Source organism: Palaemon carinicauda, chromosome 1, assembly GCF_036898095.1.
Source record: "Palaemon carinicauda isolate YSFRI2023 chromosome 1, ASM3689809v2, whole genome shotgun sequence".
Taxonomy (NCBI): domain Eukaryota; kingdom Metazoa; phylum Arthropoda; class Malacostraca; order Decapoda; family Palaemonidae; genus Palaemon; species Palaemon carinicauda.
Window position 1 is genome coordinate 290,289,770 of NC_090725.1, and position 19,410 is coordinate 290,309,179.

The 19,410-nt window shown below is 38.9% G+C and overlaps 3 protein-coding genes and 1 pseudogene across 3 annotated transcripts in view; all 4 read right to left on the bottom strand.

Annotated features, from left to right (window-relative positions):
- Nucleotides 1–3,145: 3,145 nt before the first annotated feature.
- On the bottom strand, nt 3,146–4,076 carry LOC137639658 (larval cuticle protein 65Ag1-like). The gene is made up of 3 exons (XM_068371913.1): nt 4,068–4,076; nt 3,604–3,869; nt 3,146–3,447 (listed from the first exon to the last, which is right to left on the bottom strand). Exons 1-3 carry the CDS (start codon nt 4,074–4,076, stop codon nt 3,231–3,233), a joined length of 492 nt encoding a protein of 163 aa, XP_068228014.1. The 3' UTR covers nt 3,146–3,230.
- Nucleotides 4,077–9,406: 5,330 nt separating this feature from the next.
- Nucleotides 9,407–10,396, bottom strand: LOC137645179 (larval cuticle protein 65Ag1-like; annotated as a pseudogene).
- Nucleotides 10,397–14,263: 3,867 nt separating this feature from the next.
- On the bottom strand, nt 14,264–17,984 carry LOC137639665 (larval cuticle protein 65Ag1-like). The gene is made up of 3 exons (XM_068371919.1): nt 17,922–17,984; nt 14,733–14,998; nt 14,264–14,577 (listed from the first exon to the last, which is right to left on the bottom strand). Exons 1-3 carry the CDS (start codon nt 17,982–17,984, stop codon nt 14,361–14,363), a joined length of 546 nt encoding a protein of 181 aa, XP_068228020.1. The 3' UTR covers nt 14,264–14,360.
- A 1,137-nt stretch (nt 17,985–19,121) lies between these two features.
- LOC137639672 (pupal cuticle protein Edg-78E-like) overlaps nt 19,122–19,410 on the bottom strand; it is a 32,438-nt gene continuing 32,149 nt past the window's right edge. Inside the window, exon 4 of the mRNA XM_068371925.1 lies at nt 19,122–19,410. This exon is cut by the window's right edge and continues 63 nt beyond it. Coding sequence (XP_068228026.1) covers nt 19,257–19,410 — 154 coding nt within the window. The 3' untranslated portion in view covers nt 19,122–19,256.

Consider the following 19,410-nt stretch of genomic DNA (forward strand, 5'->3'; position numbering starts at 1 on the left):
AAGAGATTTCCCATTCGGTATTGTCAACATTTTTACTATTATCATTCAATTTTCCTATATTTTTATCGTTGTCTGAGACAGATTAAATATGTCGTTCCCAAAATCATAAAGGAGAAAATATATGAAAGTTTTGTTTAATTTGTGCTTTCTGATGAGGTACAACGTTGATTCATATACTAATAAAGTACTTGTGATTTCAATTATAGCGGGCTATATGCCACCCCTGACTAGTACATTTAGTGTGTCCCACGAAAACCAACGAAAGGTATTAGTTGTTTTTAGAGAAGTTTTGACAACAGAAACTTAATTTGTAACTTGAAATAGAAGTCTCTTTCACTAAACTAATTTTCACCTCCTGGTGCTTCTATGAACCTGTGGATTTTATTATCTTACTATTATGGGCATACTTGTTGTGTAAAGTCTCTCTCTCTCTCTCTCTCTCTCTCTCTCTCTCTCTCTCTCTCTCTCTCTCTCTCACGTTTATTTACCAACAGAGTTTAACTTCACCCTCTAGTTTTATTTCTATTTAAACTTTTTCTTTCCAATTATGGATGAAACCGTTGTGCATTAGACCTACACACCGCTTACTGCTTTATTCATCACATGAAATTCTCGCCAGAAGAGTATCAAAGCTCTACACATTTAGCACGATTCACCTTCTATCTTCCCTGCACTCTTACAGGTTTTGGTGATCCAAAATTAGAGGAAATATGTAAAATGGGAAATTTTTTTTTGAGAAGGTGGCGAAAGAAAAGTGGAGCCTGAAATGTTTAATTATGTGGCTGGTTGGGATCAAGCATTTTCGTATCTTGAGGCGTAGCGATGGGACCGATCGTGACGGGGTTGGCACCGTTTGACGGTCCAGCCCAGTGGAAATGTTATGGTGCCTGTCACGGTCAATTGGTGGAATGTGGCATGTGCTAGGTCATGGCAATTGGGCTCTGATGGATTATCTTGTTGTTATCCCTAACGAAGGGATGAGAAGAGCGACCCGGTCCCAAAATCGCTTACATGTAAAACAAGTTGAACCTTTATACTTTGGGGTTGCCATTTTTAATGGATGCACACAGCGCCCACCATGAGTACTTTACAAGTGAGCTTTAACTGAGGTAAAATTTCAATCGGACCTTTCACGGTCAAAATATACACCACTCTATGCGACTTGGAGAGGAGTACAGTAGTGCAAACTTCATTTCTATGTCTTGATTAGTTTAGGAGTAATGGGGAAAAAACTAAGCGCCCAAATTTGTCCTGGCCTTAGAGTTCACTGATTGACCCAGAACTTAAAAAATGGGTATCAATGTCTTCATCTCGTGACACCAAACACGCTTGGTTTTATCCCCAGCCTTTAGCTCAATTAGGGGCCAAACGCAAGGGGGTTTCTAACTAACACCCCTGAAATATAGGAAGAGCTGCAAATAAGCAACATTGCAATTGCAAAGAATGACATTTTCTTTGTATCAATGTTGGTAGACCAAAATAGTACATTATGTAAACTGATCATCATGTCTTCAGAGCAATGAAGACGTGCTATGCCAGGAAAATAATCATGAAGAAACAAACACACTGATAATGTACTAGCCTCTCCCCTCATCACTGCGAAACTCATCGGATGCATATATGGTTTTCTTCTCCATAGACACTGATATCTTATTGTTAGTCATAGCAAACTATGACTTCATGCTGAAGAACACATCCATTTCCATGGCCTCAGGGGTCATGATAACAATGGAAAGTTTTCTTGTATAGGCAAAGCAACATGGATTGCAAGTCTAAATAAAGTCTGATAGAGATGTAATTCATTCTGTGTAGATGCCTTCAACAGAGGTAGAAGTGTCTGAAACTATTAGGCAACTCTGGATACCTTCTCCTGTGCAGCCTACTTCCCTAGAAACATCTACATCAAGACCATCTCTGAACTGCGGTGGCATCTCTTCTTCAACATATGGCAGAAAGTGACACGGTACCATTAGAGCTCTGACACAACATGTCCTATAAATCCATATACAAGCCTAAGTTTGGGGACAGATCAGCATTGTTCTGCAGTATGCTCAATTAGATCCCTTGCAGAATATGGTTACCATAAGGAGTATGATGGTCCGCTGAAAAACCAACCATGACAGATACCCTTTTAGCTCTAAAGGACATCATTGTGATTGTTAGCTGCTTCTGCAAAACAGACTTCTTCGCAGAACAAAGAACTTATCTTGCACAAATTTTCGCCAGTCTAGCAGTGGGAAAAAGATGAGGACATACAAAAGTGTAACCTTGATATGTAGACTCCTAGGTTTCCCAAAAGATTAAGCCATTTTTGTCATGAGGATCATTTTAGTTCTTAATGAACACTAACTTTATGAAATGTTCATGTCTGATCACTTGTAAAACATTTGATAAAAAAAGAGGGTTGTGAATGGCACCACGGTGTTTGTAAACAGGGATAACATGCTACGCCGCAGCGTGACTTGGTCCCAGCTACCCTGGATACCGCAGTAGCCACCAGTGAGAGAGGTATAAGGCCCTATACTTTGTACTCCAAGGTTGATGGACGAGCTTCGGTGGCCACCTAAGTTTTTGGTTGAATCTAGCTTATTTATGCTGCTACCATTGTATTCCATGTCCCTGAAACTGGTGGATTAGATGCCCAAGTAGTATTTCTAGGGTGTTTAGGTGAAGTATTGCTAAGAACATTTTTTAAGTCGGTCATTTTGTAAAATCCAAGATAGCAGTTATATAAGTATCAGAGCAAATGTAAACATTTTTTCCGCCTGTTTATATTATAAAGTTTCCAAAAAATAATATAGTCTTCATACAATTGATAAATATCGGGTAAAATAACATAGTGAACCCGACTATAATGAAGTCTATTTATAAAACTATTTTTCCTAAAGTTAATGACTATTTAAATTTTTTTTTTCATTCCAAAGATAACCCCACTTTTTGTTTCGTCAAACTTAGTTTCAGAAAAAAAAAAAAAAACTATGTAAAAAAAATTATCATCAAACCAGAATTTTTTTTTCTTTTTTTTTTTTTATGTATTGTATAACTTCACATAAAAAAAAAAACACGAAGAGTTGAAGGTTACAAACTAATAAATAAATCATCATTTTTATTTACATAATTTACAATGAGCAAACCAGATGCTGGATGTTCAGAATAAATATCAAGATTAAATAGGTTTCGGTAATTCGAGTTTGAGTCGATCGTTGGTAATCACTGAGTGATGAAGCTGTTCAAGGGGCTTGGTAGCTGTTGGATGGGGCACTGCGTGGGGCAGAGCGGGCAGCTTCCTCATCCTCGCGTCTTGCCTTTTCGATCTGGTCGAGGACGAACTGGGGAATGGGGTGGGGGAATTCGGGTGCGACTGGCAGGAAGGAAGACTGGGGCTGGAAGCCATTTTCGTCAGCGACGAAGGTCATCTCGAACTGTTGGCCGTCGGGGAGGGTGAAGCTGTGGAGGAGGAAAAGGAAAAAGAAATGAGAAAGTGGCCAAAAGGAGACAAGAGAATGTGTCTCATTGTGTTGTTTTCTCTTATTGAGTTGACTTGAGTTTAGTGAAGGAAATGGATGTGGTAATGAAGACAGACAGACAGACGGAGAGACTTACGAGATCTTTCCGCTTTGAGCGACGGCTCCTTCAGCGCTTCCGCTGTCGATGGCAGAACCGAATTCCTCGCGTTGGATGCCGTCTTCGGTCTCAATGGCGAAGTTGTAGCTGGATGCATCGTCAGACATTTGTCTGTCATCGCGGAGGATAGCTGGCACTTCGGCGGAGCTGACGAAGGATCTCTGAGCGGGGGCGCCGTAGGATGGAGCGGGTTTGTCGGGCCTTGGGGCGGCCAAGGACACGACGGCCAAGCAAGCGAAGATGATCTGGAAGAGAGATGATAATTGTTAAATTTGCTATGTAGTCAAAGGAGTATGTAGACCATAAAATATGCAAGTACTTTTCATTGAAAGTCTGAAGATATAATCAAGTTGAATCTGGAATGGGTCCAAGATTGGTATAACAAAGGTGTTTCATCTTGAGCAATGTTTTCTTGAAAGGACTTGGGTGATGTAGTTTCTTACCAGCTTCATATCTGTGGTGGACTGAGTGAGACTAGTGGTTTGCGATGGTTTCACCGTCCTTATATACCGCCAGGTGAGCCCTTGGAAACGAGGTCATGGTCTTTCAAGGTTGGCAATAAACTCCTCCCATCGTAAGTCCGTTTTTTTTCTCTCTCTCTCTCTTTTAGGATGCCTGGGTGACTTCTTTAAAAAGCTTTATTCGTAACTTTCTTTTTAATGTTTATAACACAGGTACGTGGATGTTTTTAAAACCAGTGTTATTCGAAGGAATTTATTCTATTGGTGTTTTGAATGTTTTTAGAATACTCACATTAATCCATTCCAAGATCTGGTGAGGTCCAAATCTTTACTCATATTTTGAGGGAAGGTATCAACTTAATTATATCACTTGGTGCCTAAATGCCTTATCCACTAACAAAGTATTTATTAGTTTATTGTTTTCTTTATTTCGCTATTTATTGTGTTTGTTTTAAAATAAATAAGCTGTTGGGAGATCTAGGGACTAACATTCCAATTTGACTGAGAAGTTTTAGAAGACCGGATAAGTATCCATCTCTCTCTCTCTCTCTCTCTCTCTCTCTCTCTCTCTCTCTCTCTCTCTCTCTCTCCTCTCTCCTCTCTCTCTCTCCAAAGTAACTGAACCAATTTCTAGGGGTTAAAATTGAAGTTAATTAGCGTTGATATTTTAATTGGTCGTCTATCATTTAAAAATTATTATTATTATTATTATTATTATTATTATTGTTGTTGTTGTTTTTAATAATTTGTTGTTGTAATATTCAAAGAGATTTCCCGTTCGGTATCGTGAAAATTTTTATTTTTATCATTCAATTTTCCCATATTTTTTTCGTCGTCTGAGACAGATTAAATATGTCGTTCCCAAAATCATAAAGGAGAAAATATATTATGTGAAAGTTTCGTTTAATTTGTGCTTTCTGATAAGGTACAACGTTGATTCATATACTAATAAAGTACTTGTGATTTCAATTAAAGTGGGCTATATGCCACCCCTGACTAGTACATTTGTGTGTCCCACGAAAACCAACGAAAGGCTTTAGTTGTTTTTAGAGAAGTTTTGACAACAGAAACTTAACTTGTAACTTGAAACAGAAGTCTATTTCATTAGACTAATTTTCACCTCCTGGTGCTTCTATGAACCTGTGGATTTTATTATGTTAATGTTTTGGGCATCTCTCTCTCTCTCTCTCTCTCTCTCTCTCTCCTCTCTCTCTCTCTCTCTCTCTCTCTCTCTCTCTCTCTCTCTCTCTCACGTTTATTTAGCAACATAGTTTAACTTCACCCTCTAGTTTTATTTCTATTTAAACTTTTTTTGTTTAATTATGGATGAAACCGTTGTGCATTAAACCTACACACTGCTTGCTGCTTTATTCATTTACAATGAATTCTCGCCAGAAGAGTATCAAAGCTCTACACATTTAGCACGATTCACCTCCTATCTTCCCCCCACTCTTTACATGTTTTGGTAATCCAAAATTATAGAAAATATGTAGAATGGGAAATTTCTTTTTGAGAAGGTGGCGAAAGAAAATTTGAGCCGGAAATGTTTAATTATGTGGCTGGTTGGGATCAAGCATTTTCGTATCTTGAGGCCTAGCGATGGGACCGATCGTGACCTTGTTGGCACCGTTTGACGGGCCAGCCCAGCGGATATGTTATGGTGCCTGTCACGGTCAATTGGTGGAATGTGGCATGTACTAGGTCTTGGAAAATGGGCTGTGATGGATTATCTTGTTGTTAGCCCTAACGAAGGGATGAGAAGAGCCACCGGTCCCAAAATCGCTTACATGTAAAACAAGTTGAACCTTTATCCTTTGGGGTAGCCGTTTCTAATGGATGCACACAGCGCCTACCATGAGTACTTTACAAGTAAGCTTTAACTAAGGAAAAATTTCAATTTGACCTCTCACGGTCAAAATGTACACCACTCTATGCGACTTGGAGAGGAGTACAGTAGTGCAAACTTAATTTCTATGCCTTGATCAGTTTAGGAGTATTGGGCAAAAACTAAGCACCCTAATTTGTCCTGGCCTTAGAGTTCACTGATTGACCCAGAACTTAAAAAATGGGTATCAATCTCTTCATCTTGTGACACCAAACACGCCCGGTTTTATCCCCAGCCTCTAGCTCAGTTAGGGGCTAAACCCGAGGGGTTTTTTAATTAGCAGCCCTGAAATATAGGAAGAGCTGCAAATATGCAATATTGCAATTGGAAAGAATGACATTTTCTCTGTATCAATGTTGGTAGACCAAAATAGTACATGATGTAAACTGATCATCATGTCTTCAGAGCAGTGAAGACATGCTATGCCAGGAAAACAATCAAGAAGAAACAAACACACTGTTGATGTACTAGCCTCTCCCCTCATCGCTGCGAAACTCAACGAATGCACATATGGTTTTCTTCTCCATAGACACAGATATCCTATTGTTAGTCATAGCAAACTATGACTTCATGCTGAAGAACACATCCTTTTCCATGGCCTCTGGGGGTCTTGACAACAATGGAAAATTCTCTTGTATAGGCAAAGCAACATGGTTTGCAAGTCTAAATAAAGTCTGATAGAGATATAATTCGATCTGTGTAGATGCCTTCAATAGAGGTAGAAGTGTCTGAAACTATTAGGCAAATCTGGATACCTTCACCTGTGCAGCCTACTTCCCTAGAAACATCTACACCAAGACCATCTCTACATATGGCAAAAAGGGACATGCTACCATTAGAGCTCTGACACAACATGTCCTATAAATCCATATCCAAGCCTAAGTATGGGGACAGATCAGCATTGCTCTGCAGTATGCTCAATTAGATCCCTTGCAGAATATGGTTACCATAAAGAGTATGGTGGCCAGCTGAAAACCCAACCATGACAGATACCCTGCTAGCCCTAAAGGCCATCATTGGGATTGTTAGCTGCTTTTGCAAAACAGACTTCTTCCTTGCAGATCAAAGAACTTATCTTGCACAAATTTTTGCTAGTCTAGCAGTTTGAGAATGATGAGGACATACAGAAGTATTATACTGATATGTAGACACCTAGGTTTCCCAAAAGATTAAGCCATTTACTTCTTTTCATCTGACTGACAATTCATCTCATGAGCGAATTTCTTTTAATATTTTACATGATATTCTAAATTTACCTCCATGATAAAGTTACCCCTCAAGTGGTCTTGCCATCAGTGCACCTATAATGGTGCCCTGTAGGCATTACATGAAAGCACTTTGCAGGTTATGAATAAATCATCCTGGTATTTGACAAATACAGGGGTGAATCTCTGAAGAGTGCTACTAGGGATAGCAGAAAATAAGGAAGAGCAACAATCCAGTAATGGTTAAAAAAAGAATCGATTATAAAGCACATCGCAATATAACGAGACAAAGACTAACCTGACTAACTATCTTGGTGTGAAGCCGCTAAGAGTAGAACAGTATTATTATTATTATTATTACTTGCTAAGGTACAACCCTATTTAGAAAATAGCCCAGTGAGGAAAGGAAACAAGGAAAAATAATATATTTCAAGAACAATGACATTTAAATAAATATTTCTTATATAAACTATGAAAACTTTAACAGAACAAGAGGAAGAGAAACGAGATAGAATAGTGTGCCTGAGAGTACCCTCAAGCAAGAGAACTCTAAACCAAGACAGTGGAAAGCCATGGTACAGAGGCTATGGCACTACCCAAGACTAGAGAACAATGGTTTGATTTTGGAGTGTCCTTCTCCTAGAAGAGCTGCCTACCACAGCTAAAGAGTCTCTTCTACCCTTACCAAGAGGAAAGTAGCCACTGAACAATTACAGTGCAGTAGTTAACCCCTTGGGTGAAATAGAATTGTTTGGTAATCTCAGTGTTGTCAGGTGAATGAGGACAGAGGACAATCTGTAAAGAATAGGCCAGACTCTTCGGTGTATGTGTAGGCAAAGGAAAAGTGAACCGTAACTAGAGAAAAGGATCCAATGCAGTACTGTCTGGCCAGTCAAAGGACCACGTAACTCTCTAGCGGTAGTATCTCATTGGGTGGCTGGTTTTTGGCCAACCTACTACCTACATTACACAAACTGATCACCACGTCTCCTGAGCAATGAAGACTTACTTTACCGGGACAATAATCATGAAGAAGCAAAGACGCTGTTAATCTACTAGGCTCTCTCGGCATTGCAGCAAAACCCAGTGATTGCACAGATGGTTTTGTTCTCCCTAGACACAGATGTCCGATTGTTAGTTGAAGCAAATTATGATCTCATGCTGAAGAACACATCCATTTCCATGGCCTCAGTGGTTTTTGAGATAGAGTCAATATGGAGAGCCATAGGGACAGAAAGAGAAAAGAGTTTGTCACCCTTTTATGAGTTATGTGGCGCTAACAACACTGAACAATTCTCTTGAATAGGTAAAGCAACATGGTTGCAAGTCTACATGAAGACAAATAAGAGATGTAATTCGTTCTCTGTAGATGCTTCCTACAGTGGCAGAGGTGACTGAATGACTGAAACTATGATGGCCAATCTGGTTAGCTTCATCTGTGCAGCCTAGGCTACTTCCCCCCATACTACTATATTAGGACTGTCTCTGAACTGCGATGGCATACCTTTTACAAGCAGAAAGTGATTAACCTGTTACCCCACGGCTCGACAGGGTCCCAGCTACCCTGGTTACTGCAGTAGCCAGCCATGAGAGAGATGTAGGGCCAAGTATGCTTTCTGCTCCTAGGTTGATGGGCAAGATAAGTTTGTGGTTGAATCTAGCTTATTTATGTTGATACCACTGAAAAGGGTGACAGCTGCCAAAGTAATATTTCTTGGGTCTTTAGGCGAAATATTGATAAGAACCTTTTTTTAAGGCAGCTATTTTGCCAAATTTAGAATGGCTGCTATATAAATATCAGAGCAAATGGAAGCATTATTTGTGTGCTTGTTTATATTATAAAGTTTCCAAAAATATATAATTTTGATACTCTTCAAAAATATTTGGAAAAATAACATTAAGAACCCGACTAGAATGAAGTTCTTTTATAAACTCTTTCTCCTAAAGATAATGATTATTTATATTTTCTTTTTCGTCCCACAGATAACCCCACTGTTTTTTTCGTCAAACATAGTTTCAAACTTAATGTATGCAAAAATTATTTTCATCAAACTAGAAAATAAAACTTGTTATTGGTGGACTGTATAGCTTCATATAAAAATAAAATACTAGAAGTTGTTGAAAGTGACAAACTCATAAATAAATCATCATTTTTATTTACATAATTTACAAAGAAAAAACCAGATGCTGGCTTCTCAGAATAAATATAAAAACTAAATAGGTTTCGTTAATTCGAGTTTAAGTCGATCGTTGGTAATCACTGAGTGATGAAGCTGTTCAAGGGGCTTGGTAGCTGTTGGATGGGGCACTGCGTGGGGCAGAGCGGGCAGCTTCCTCATCCTCGCGTCTTGCCTTTTCGATCTGGTCGAGGACGAACTGGGGAATGGGGTGGGGGAATTCGGGTGCCACTGGCAGGAAGGAAGACTGGGGCTGGAAGCCATTTTCGTCAGCGACGAAGGTCATCTCGAACTGTTGGCCGTCGGGGAGGGTGAAGCTGTGGAGGAGGAAAAGGAAAAAGAAATGAGAAAGTGGCCAAAAGGAGACAAGAGAATGTGTCTCATTGTGTTGTTTTCTCGTATTGAGTCGAGTTGAATTGAGTGAAGTAAATGGATGGAGCAATGAAGACAGACAGACAGACAGACGGAGAGACTTACGAGATCTTTCCGCTTTGAGCGACGGCTCCTTCAGCGCTTCCGCTGTCGATGGCAGAACCGAATTCCTCGCGTTGGATGCCGTCTTCGGTCTCAATGGCGAAGTTGTAGCTGGATGCATCGTCAGACATTTGTCTGTCATCGCGGAGGATAGCTGGCACTTCGGCGGAGCTGACGAAGGATCTCTGAGCGGGGGCGGCGTAGGAAGGAGCGGGTTTGTCGGGCCTTGGGGCGGCCAAGGACACGACGGCCAAGCAAGCGAAGATGATCTGGAAGAGAGATGATAATTGTTAAATTTGCAATGTAGTCAAAGGAGTATGTTGACCATAAAGTACGCAAATACTTTTCATTGAAAGTCTTAAGATATAATTTAGTTGAATTCGGAATGGGTCCAAGATTGGTATAACAAAGATGTTTAATCTCAAGCCATGTTTTCTTGAAAGGACTTATGTGATTTAGTTTCTTACCAGCTTCATATCTGTGGTGGACTGAGTGAGACTAGTGGTTTGCGATGGGCTCACCGTCTTTATATACCGCCAGGTGAGCCCTTGGAAACGAGGTCATGGTCATTCAAGGTTGGCAATAAACTCCTCTCATCAGAAGTCCGTTTTTTCTCTCTTTTAGGATGCCTGGGTGACTTCTTTAAAAAGCTTTATTCGTAACTTTCGTTTTAATATGTATAACACAGGTACGTAGATATTTTTAAAACCAGTGTTATTCGAGGGAATTTATTCTATTGGTGTTTTGAATGTTTTTAGAATACTCTTATTAATCCATTCCAAGATCTGGTGTGGGCCAAATCTTTTCTCATATTTCGAAGGAAGGTATTAACTTAATTATGTCACTTGGTGCCAAAAGGCCTTATCCTATAACAAAGTATTTATTAGGTTATCGTTTTCTTTATTTCATTATTGATTACATTTTTTTTTCAATAAGCTGTTGGGAGATCTAGGGACTAACATTCCAATTTGAATGAGAAGTTTTAGAGGAACAAGTTAACTAGATTTATATCCATCTCTCTCTCTCTCTCTCTCTCTCTCTCTCTCTCTCTCTCTCTCTCTCTCTCTCTCTCTCTCTCTCTCTCTCTCTCTCTCTCTCAAGTAACTGAACCAATTGGTATCGAAATTATAATTTTCATTATTTGGTCGTCTTATCATTTAAGAATTATTATTATTATTATTATTATTATTATTATTATTATTATTGTTACTGTTGTCTTTGATAATTTGTTGGTGTTGTAATATTCAAAGAGATTTCCCCTTCACCATCGTCAACATTTTTATTTTTTTTTCATTCAATTTTCCCATATTTTTTTCTTCGTCTGTGACAGGTTAGATATGATGATGTTCTCAAAATCACAAAGGAGAAAATATATTATTTGAAAGTTTCGTTTAATTTGATCATTCTGATAAGGTACAACGTTGATTCCTATACTGATAAAGTTGTTGTGGTTTCAAATAAAGTGGGCTATATGCCACCCTTGACTAGTACATTTAGTGTCCCACGAAAGGAAACGAAGGGCTTAAGTTGTTTTTTTGATGAGTTTTGACAACAGAAAGTTAATTTGTAACTTGAAACATAAGTTTATTTCAATAGACTAATTTTCACCTCGTGGTTCTTCTATGAACCTGTGGATTTTATCATCTTAATGTTTTGGGCATTCTCTCTCTCTCTCTCTCTCTCTCTCTCTCTCTCTCTCTCTCTCTCTCTCTCTCTCTCTCGTTTATTTAGCAACAGGGTTTAACTTCACCCTTTAAATTTACTTCTATTTAAACTTTCTCTGTGCAATTATGGATGAAACCATTGTGCATTAAACCTACACACTGCTTGCTGCTTTATTCATTTACATAGAATTCTTGCCAGAAGAGTATAAAAGTTCTACACATTTAGGACTGTTCACCTCTTATCTTCCCTGCACTCTTACAGGTTTTGGTAATCCAAAATTTGAGGAAATATATAGAATGGGAAATTTCTTTTTGAGAAGGTTGCGAAAGAAAATTTGAGCCTGAAATGTTTCATTATGTTGCTGGTTGTAATCAAGCATTTTCGTATCTTGAGGCCTAACGATGGGACCGATCGTGACATGGTTGGCATCGTATCGAAGCTATTCATATTTTCCGCTATTTTCCTTGTATCTGTGCTACACTCCTCCAGTTTCTTGAAATAAAGTCTATTTTTCCATTAGGTCTACTTTTTCACGCAATTATTTGGCACTCCCGTAATCTCTTTTTCCCACTTATTCCCAACAATTTTTGATTACAAACTTTTCACTCATCTTTCGTCCCTCTTTCTTTCCACAATACTAAGCCATGTCAAATCCTACTGTTTTTATTATCAAACTTTGCTAACCCTCTTACCACTTTTCATCTGACTAACAGTGCATCTCACGAGCGCATTTCTTTTCATATTTTACATGATAATCTCAATTTGCCTACATGATAAATTTACCCTGTAGGTGATTATGCCATCATTGCAACTCAAATGATGCCCAGTAGGCATGACTTGAAAGCACTTTGGAGGTTATGATGAAATCATTATTGTATTTGACACATACAGGGGTGAACTTCTGATGAGTGCTACTAGGGATAACAGAAAACAAGTAAGAGCAATAATCCAGTATTATTTCAGAGATGACTCAATTATAAAGTATATCCCGATAAGCTTGTTCTTTTCATATAACGAGACAAAGCCTGACCTGACTAACCATCTTGCTGTAAAGACGCTAAGAGTAGAACAGTACATTACACAAACTGATCATAACGTCTTCTTAGCAATGAAGACTTACTATACCAGGACAATAATCATGAAGAAGCAAAGACGATGTTTATATACTGGGCTCTCTCGGCATTGCAGCGAAACCTATTGGATGCATTGATGGTTTTCTTCTCCCGAGTTACAGATTTCCTATTGTTAGTCAAAGCAAATTATGATCTGCTGAAGAACACATCCATTTCCATGTCCTCAATTGTTTTAGGGATAGAGCCAATATGGACAGCTATAGGGACAGCAAAGAGCAAAGGCTTTGTCAGCCTTATATTAGCTATCTGGTGCTAATAACACTGAAAAATACTCTTGAATAGGTAAAGCAACATAGCTGCAAGTCTACATGAAGACAGATAAGAGATGTAATTCGTTCTCTGTAGATGCTTTCTACAGAGGCAGAAGTAACTGAAATTATGATGGCCACTCTAGCTAGCTTCATCTGTTCAGCTGAGGCTAATTCCTCACAGACTACTATACCAGGACCCTCTGTGAACTGCGATAGCATATCTTCTGCAAGCAGAAAGTGATTAGGTACCAATGGAGCTCTAACACAACATTTCCTAAAAATCCATATCCAAGCGTAAGTGTGGGGACAAGACCATCATTGCTCTGGAAGATCATCAGTTGGATCTCCTGTAGAATATGGCTACCACAAGGAGTAAAATGGCCAGCTGAAAAACCGTCCATGGCAGATGCCCTTCCAGTTCCAAAAACCATCATTGCGATTGCTAACTGCCAATACAAAACAGACTGTTCTTCTGCAAGATGATCTTGCAAAAACCTTATCCTGCACAAATTGTTGCCAATACGGCAGAGAGTGTGAAAAAGATGAAGACATACAGAAGTATGAAACCGATATGTGAAGACTCCTTGGTTTCCTGAAAGATCAAACCCAGTTTTGTCATGTGGAGAATTTTAGTTCTTGATGGACACTAACTTCATGAAACGTTCATTTCTGATCACTTGTAAAAATTTTGATAAAAAGGTGGATGTGAGTGGCATATCAGTGTTTCTAAACCGGGATATAACATGCTCTGCCACGGCCCAATAGGGTCCCAGCTACCGTGGTTATACAATAGCCAGCCATGAGAGAGGTATATGGCCCTGCACACTTTCAGCTCCAAGGTTAATGGACCAGCTAAGTTTGTGGCTGAATTCAGCTTATTTATGTTGATACCATTGTATTCCTTGTTCTTGAAGATGATGGCTTAGCAGCCAAAGTAATATTTCTCGCGTTGAAATATTGATAAGAACCTTTTATTTTAAGGCAGCCATTTTGCAAAATCGAGGATGGCTGCTCTATAAGTATCGGAGCAAATGGAACCATTATTTTTCTGATTGTTTATATTATATAGTTTCCAAAAATGTATAATTTTGATACTCTTCACAAATATCCAGCAAAATAACATAGTGAACCTGACTACAATGAAGTTCTTTTATAAACCATTTCTTCTAAAGATAATGATTATTTAAATTTTGTTCTCGTTCCAAAAATAATCCCACTATTTGTTCAAACATAATATAGGCAAAAATTATTTTCATCCAACTAGAAAATAAAACTTGTTATTGTTGGATTGTATAGCCTCATATAAAAATAAAATACTAGAAGTTGTTGAAGGTTACAAACTAATAAATAAATCATAATTTTTATTTACATAATTTACAATGAGCAAACCAGATGCTGGTTGTTCAGAATAAATATCAAGATTAAATAGGTTTCGGTAATTCGAGTTTGAGTCGATCGTTGGTAATCACTGAGTGATGAAGCTGTTCAAGGGGCTTGGTAGCTGTTGGATGGGGCACTGCGTGGGGCAGAGCGGGCAGCTTCCTCATCCTCGCGTCTTGCCTTTTCGATCTGGTCGAGGACGAACTGGGGAATGGGGTGGGGGAATTCCGGTGCCACTGGCAGGAAGGAAGACTGGGGCTGGAAGCCATTTTCGTCAGCGACGAAGGTCATCTCGAACTGTTGGCCGTCGGGGAGGGTGAAGCTGTGGAGGAGGAAAAGGAAAAAGAAATGAGAAAGTGGCCAAAAGGAGACAAGAGAATGTGACTCATTGTGTTGTTTTCTCTTATTGAGTTGATTTGAGTGAAGGAAATGAATGGAGCAATGAAGACAGACAGACAGACAGACGGAGGGACTTACGAGATCTTTCCGCTTTGAGCGACGGCTCCTTCAGCGCTTCCGCTGTCGATGGCAGAACCGAATTCCTCGCGTTGGATGCCGTCTTCGGTCTCAATGGCGAAGTTGTAGCTGCTTGCATCGTCAGACATTTGTCTGTCATCGCGGAGGATAGCTGGCACTTCGGCGGAGCTGACGAAGGATCTCTGAGCGGGGGCGCCGTAGGAAGGAGCGGGTTTGTCGGGCCTTGGGGCGGCCAAGGACACAACGGCCAAGCAAGCGAAGATGATCTGGAAGAGAGATGAGAATTATTAAATTTGCAATGTAGTCAAAGGAGTATGTAGACCATAAAATACGCAAATACTTTAAATTGAAAGTCTTAAGATATAATCAAGTTGAATCTGGAATGGGTCCAAGATTGGTATAACAAAGTTGTTTCATCTTAAGCAATGTTTTCTTGAAAGTACTTTTGTGATGTAGTTTCTTACCAGCTTCATATCTGTGGTGGACTGAGTGAGACTAGTGGTTTGCGATGGTCTCACTGTCTTTATATACCGCCAGGTGAGCCCTTGGAAACGAGGTCACGGTCATTCAAGGTTGGCAATAAACTCCTCCCATCTTAAGTCCGTTTTTTCTCTCTCTTTTAGGATGCCTTGGTGACTTCTTTAAAAAGCTTTACTCGTAACTTTCTTTTTAATGTTTATAACACAGGTACGTGGATGTTTTTAAAACCAGTGTTATTCGAAGGAATTTATTCTATTGGTGTTTTGAATGTTTTTAGAATACTCACATTAATCCATTCCAAGATCTGGTGAGGTCCAAATCTTTACGCATATTTTAAGGGAATATATTAACTTAATTATATCACTTGGTGCCAAAAGGCCTTATCCTCTAACAAAGTATTTATTAGGTTAAAGTTTAGTTATTTCATTATTTATTGAGTTTGTTTTAGAATAAATAAGCTGTTGGGTCATCTAGGGACTAACATTCCAATTTGAATGAGAAGTTTTAGAAGACCAGATTTGTATCCCCCCCTCTCTCTCTCTCTCTCTCTCTCTCTCTCTCTCTCTCTCTCTCTCTCTCTCTCTCTCTCTCTCTCTCTCCAAAGTAACTAATAGAATTTCAAGCGGTTAAAATTGAAGTTGATTAGCGTTGATATTTTAATTGGTCGTCTATCATTTAAAAATTATTATTATTATTGTTATTTTATTATTATTATTATTATTATTATTATTATTATTGTTATTATTATTGTTGTTGTCGTTTTTTAATAATTTGTTGGTGTTGTAATATTCAAAGAGATTTCCCAATCGGTATCGTCAACATTTTCACTTTTATCATTCAATTTTCCCATATTTTTTCGTCGTGTGAGACAGATTAAATATGTCGTTCCCAAAATCATAAAGGAGAAAATATATTATATGAAAGTTTTGTTTAATTTGTGCTTTCTGATAAGGTACAACGTTGATTCATATACTAATAAAGTACTTGTGATTTCAATTAAAGTGGGCTATATGCCACCCCTGTCTAGTACATTTAGTGTGTCCCACGAAAACCAACGAAAGGCTTTAGTTGTTTTTAGAGAAGTTTTGACAACAGAAACTTAATTTGTAACTTGAAACAGAAGTCTCTTTCATTACACTAATTTTCATCTCCTGGTGCTTCTATGAAACAGTGGATTTTATTATCTTACTGTTTTGGGCTTACTTGTTGTGTAAAGTTTCTCTCTCTCTCTCTCTCTCTCTCTCTCTCTCTCTCTCTCTCTCTCTCTCTCTCTCTCTCTCTCTCTCTCTCTCCACATACACACACACACACCGTTATTTAGCAACAGGGTTTAACTTCACCTTCTAGTTTTATTTCTATTTAAACTTTTTCTGTCCAATTATGGATGAAACCGTTGTGCATTAGACCTACACGCCGCTTACTGATTTATTCATTTACATGGAATTCTCGCCAGAAGAGTATCAAAGCTCTACACATTTAGCACGATTCACCTCCTATCTTCCCTGCACTCTTACAGGTTTTGGTGATCCAAAATTAGAGGAAATATGTAGAATGGGAATTTTTTTTGAGAAGGTGGCGAAAGAGAAGTGGAGCCGGAAATGTTTAATTATGTGGCTGGTTGGGATCAAGCATTTTCATATCTTGAGGCCTAGCAATTGGACCGATCGTGACGGGGTTGGCACCGTTTGACGGTTCAGCCCAGTGGAAATGTTATGGTGCCTGTCACGGTCTATTGGTGGAATGTGGCATGTGCTAGGTCGTGGCAAATGGGCACTGATGGATTATCTTGTTGTTAACACTAACGAAGGGATGAGAAGAGCCACGAGTCCCAAAATCGCTTACATGTAAAACAAGTTGAACCTTTATACTTTGGGGTTGCCGTTTCTAATGGATGCACACAGTGCCCACCATGAGTACTTTACAAGTGAGCTTTAACCGAGGTAAAATTTCAATTGGACCTTTCACGGTCAAAATGTACACCACTCTATGCGACTTGGAGAGGAGTACAGTAATGCAAACTTCATTTCTATGTCTTGATTAGTTTAGGAGTAATGGGTAAAAAACTAAGCGCCCAAATTGGACTTGGCCTTAGAGTTCACTGATTGACCCAGAACTTAGAAAATGGGTATCAATTTCTTCATCTTGTGACACCAAACACGCTTGGTTTTATCCCCAGCCTCAAGCTCAGTTAGGGGCCATACCCGAGGGGGTTTTTAATTAGCAGCCCTGAAATATAGGAAGAGCTGCAAATATGCAACATTGCAATTGCAAAAAATGACATTCTCTCTGTATCAATGTTTTAGACCAAAATAGTACATGATGTAAACTGATCATCATGTCTTCAGAGCAATGAAGACATGCTATGCCAGGATAACAATCATGAGGAAACAGACTGTTGATGTACTAGCCTCTCCCCTCATCGCTGCGAAACTCAACGTATGCATATATGGTTTACTTCTCCATAGACACAGATATCCTATTGTTAGTCATAGCAAACTATGACTTCATGCTGAAGAACACATCCATTTCCATGGCCTCTGGGGTCTTGACAACAATGGAAAATTCTCTTGTATAGGCAAAGCAACATGGTTTGTAAGTCTAAATAAAGTCTGATAGAGATATAATTCGTTCTGTGTAGATGCCTTCAATAGAGGTAGAAGTTTCTGAAACTATTAGGCAAATCTGGATACCTTCACCTGTGCAGCCTACTTCCCTAGAAACATCTACATCAAGACCATCTCTAAATTGCGGTGGCATTTCTTCTTCAAACATATGGCAAAAAGGGACATGCTACCATTAGAGCTCTGACACAACATGTCCTATAAATCCAATTCCAAGCCTAAGTTTGGGGACAGATCAGCATTGTTCTCCAGTATGCTCAATTAGATCCCTTGCAGAATATGGTTACCATAAGGAGTATGATGGCTCGCTGAAAAACCAACCATGACAGATACCCTTCTAGCTCTAAAGGACATCATTGTGATTGTTAGCTGCTTCTGCAAAACAGACTTCTTCCTTGCAGAACAAAGAACTTATCTTGCACAAATTTTTGCTAGTCCAGCAGTTTGAGAAAGATGAGGACATACAGAAGTATAACACTGATATGTAGACTCCGAGGTTTCCCAAAAGATTAAGCCATTCTTGTCATGAGGATCATTTTAGTTCTTAATGAACACTAACTTTATGAAATGTTCATGTCTGATCAATTGTAAAACATTTGATAAAAAAAGAGGGGTGTGAATGGCACCACGGTGTTTGTAAACGGGATAACATGCTACACCGCAGCGTGACTTGGTCCCAGCTACTCCGGATACCGCAGTAGCCAGCAGTGAGAGAGGTATAAGGCCCTACACTTTGTACTCCAAGGTTGATGGACGAGCTTCGATGGCCACCTAAGTTTGTGGTTGAATCTAGCTTATTTATGCTGTTACCATTGTATTCCATGTCCCTGAAACTGGTGGATTAGATGCCAAAGTAGTATATCTAGGGTGTTTAGGTGAAATATTAATAAGAACCTTTTTTTAGATCAGTCATTTTGTAAAATCCAAGATGGGGGCTATATAAGTATCAGAGAAAATGGAAACAGTTTCTATCTGTTAATATTATAAAGTTTCCATAAAATATATAGTTTGATACTCATAACAAATATCTGGCAAAATAAGATAATGAACCCGACTAGAATGAAGTCTATTTATAAATTATTTTTTCTAAAGTTAATGACTATTTCAATTTTCTTTTTCGTTCATGAGATAACCCCACTGTTTATATTGCCAAATATAATTTCAGAAAGAAATGTATGGAAAAAATATTTTCATTAAACCAGAAAAAAAAGTAGTTGATATTGTTAGATTGTATAGCTTGAGATGAAAAGGAAATACTAGAAGTTGATGAAGATCACAAACTAATAAATAAATCATCATATTTATTTGCATAATTTACAAAGAGCAAACCAGATGCTGGTTGCTCAGAATAAATATCAGGATTAAATAAGTTTCGGTAATTCGAGTTTAAGTTGATCGTTGGTAATCACAGTGATGAAGCTGTTCAAGGGGCTTGGTAGCTGTTGGATGGGGCACTGCGTGGGGCAGAGCGGGCAGCTTCCTCATCCTCGCGTCTTGCCTTTTCGATCTGGTCGAGGACGAACTGGGGAATGGGGTGGGGGAATTCGGGTGCCACTGGCAGGAAGGAAGACTGGGGC

Excerpts from the sequence above, each read along its gene's own strand:
- LOC137639658 (XM_068371913.1), bottom strand. Across the intron at positions 3,448-3,603 it reads GCTCAAAGCGGAAAGATCTC|CTTCACCCTCCCCGACGGCC; the intron begins GTAAGTCTCTCC and ends CCTCCTCCACAG.
- LOC137639665 (XM_068371919.1), bottom strand. The coding sequence starts at position 17,984 with ATGTTTGAAGAAGAAATGCCACCGCAATTTAGAGATGGTCTTGATGTA. Across the intron at positions 14,999-17,921 it reads ATGTAGATGTTTCTAGGGAA|ATCATCTTCGCTTGCTTGGC; the intron begins GTAGGCTGCACA and ends TCTCTCTTCCAG. Across the intron at positions 14,578-14,732 it reads GCTCAAAGCGGAAAGATCTC|CTTCACCCTCCCCGACGGCC; the intron begins GTAAGTCCCTCC and ends CCTCCTCCACAG.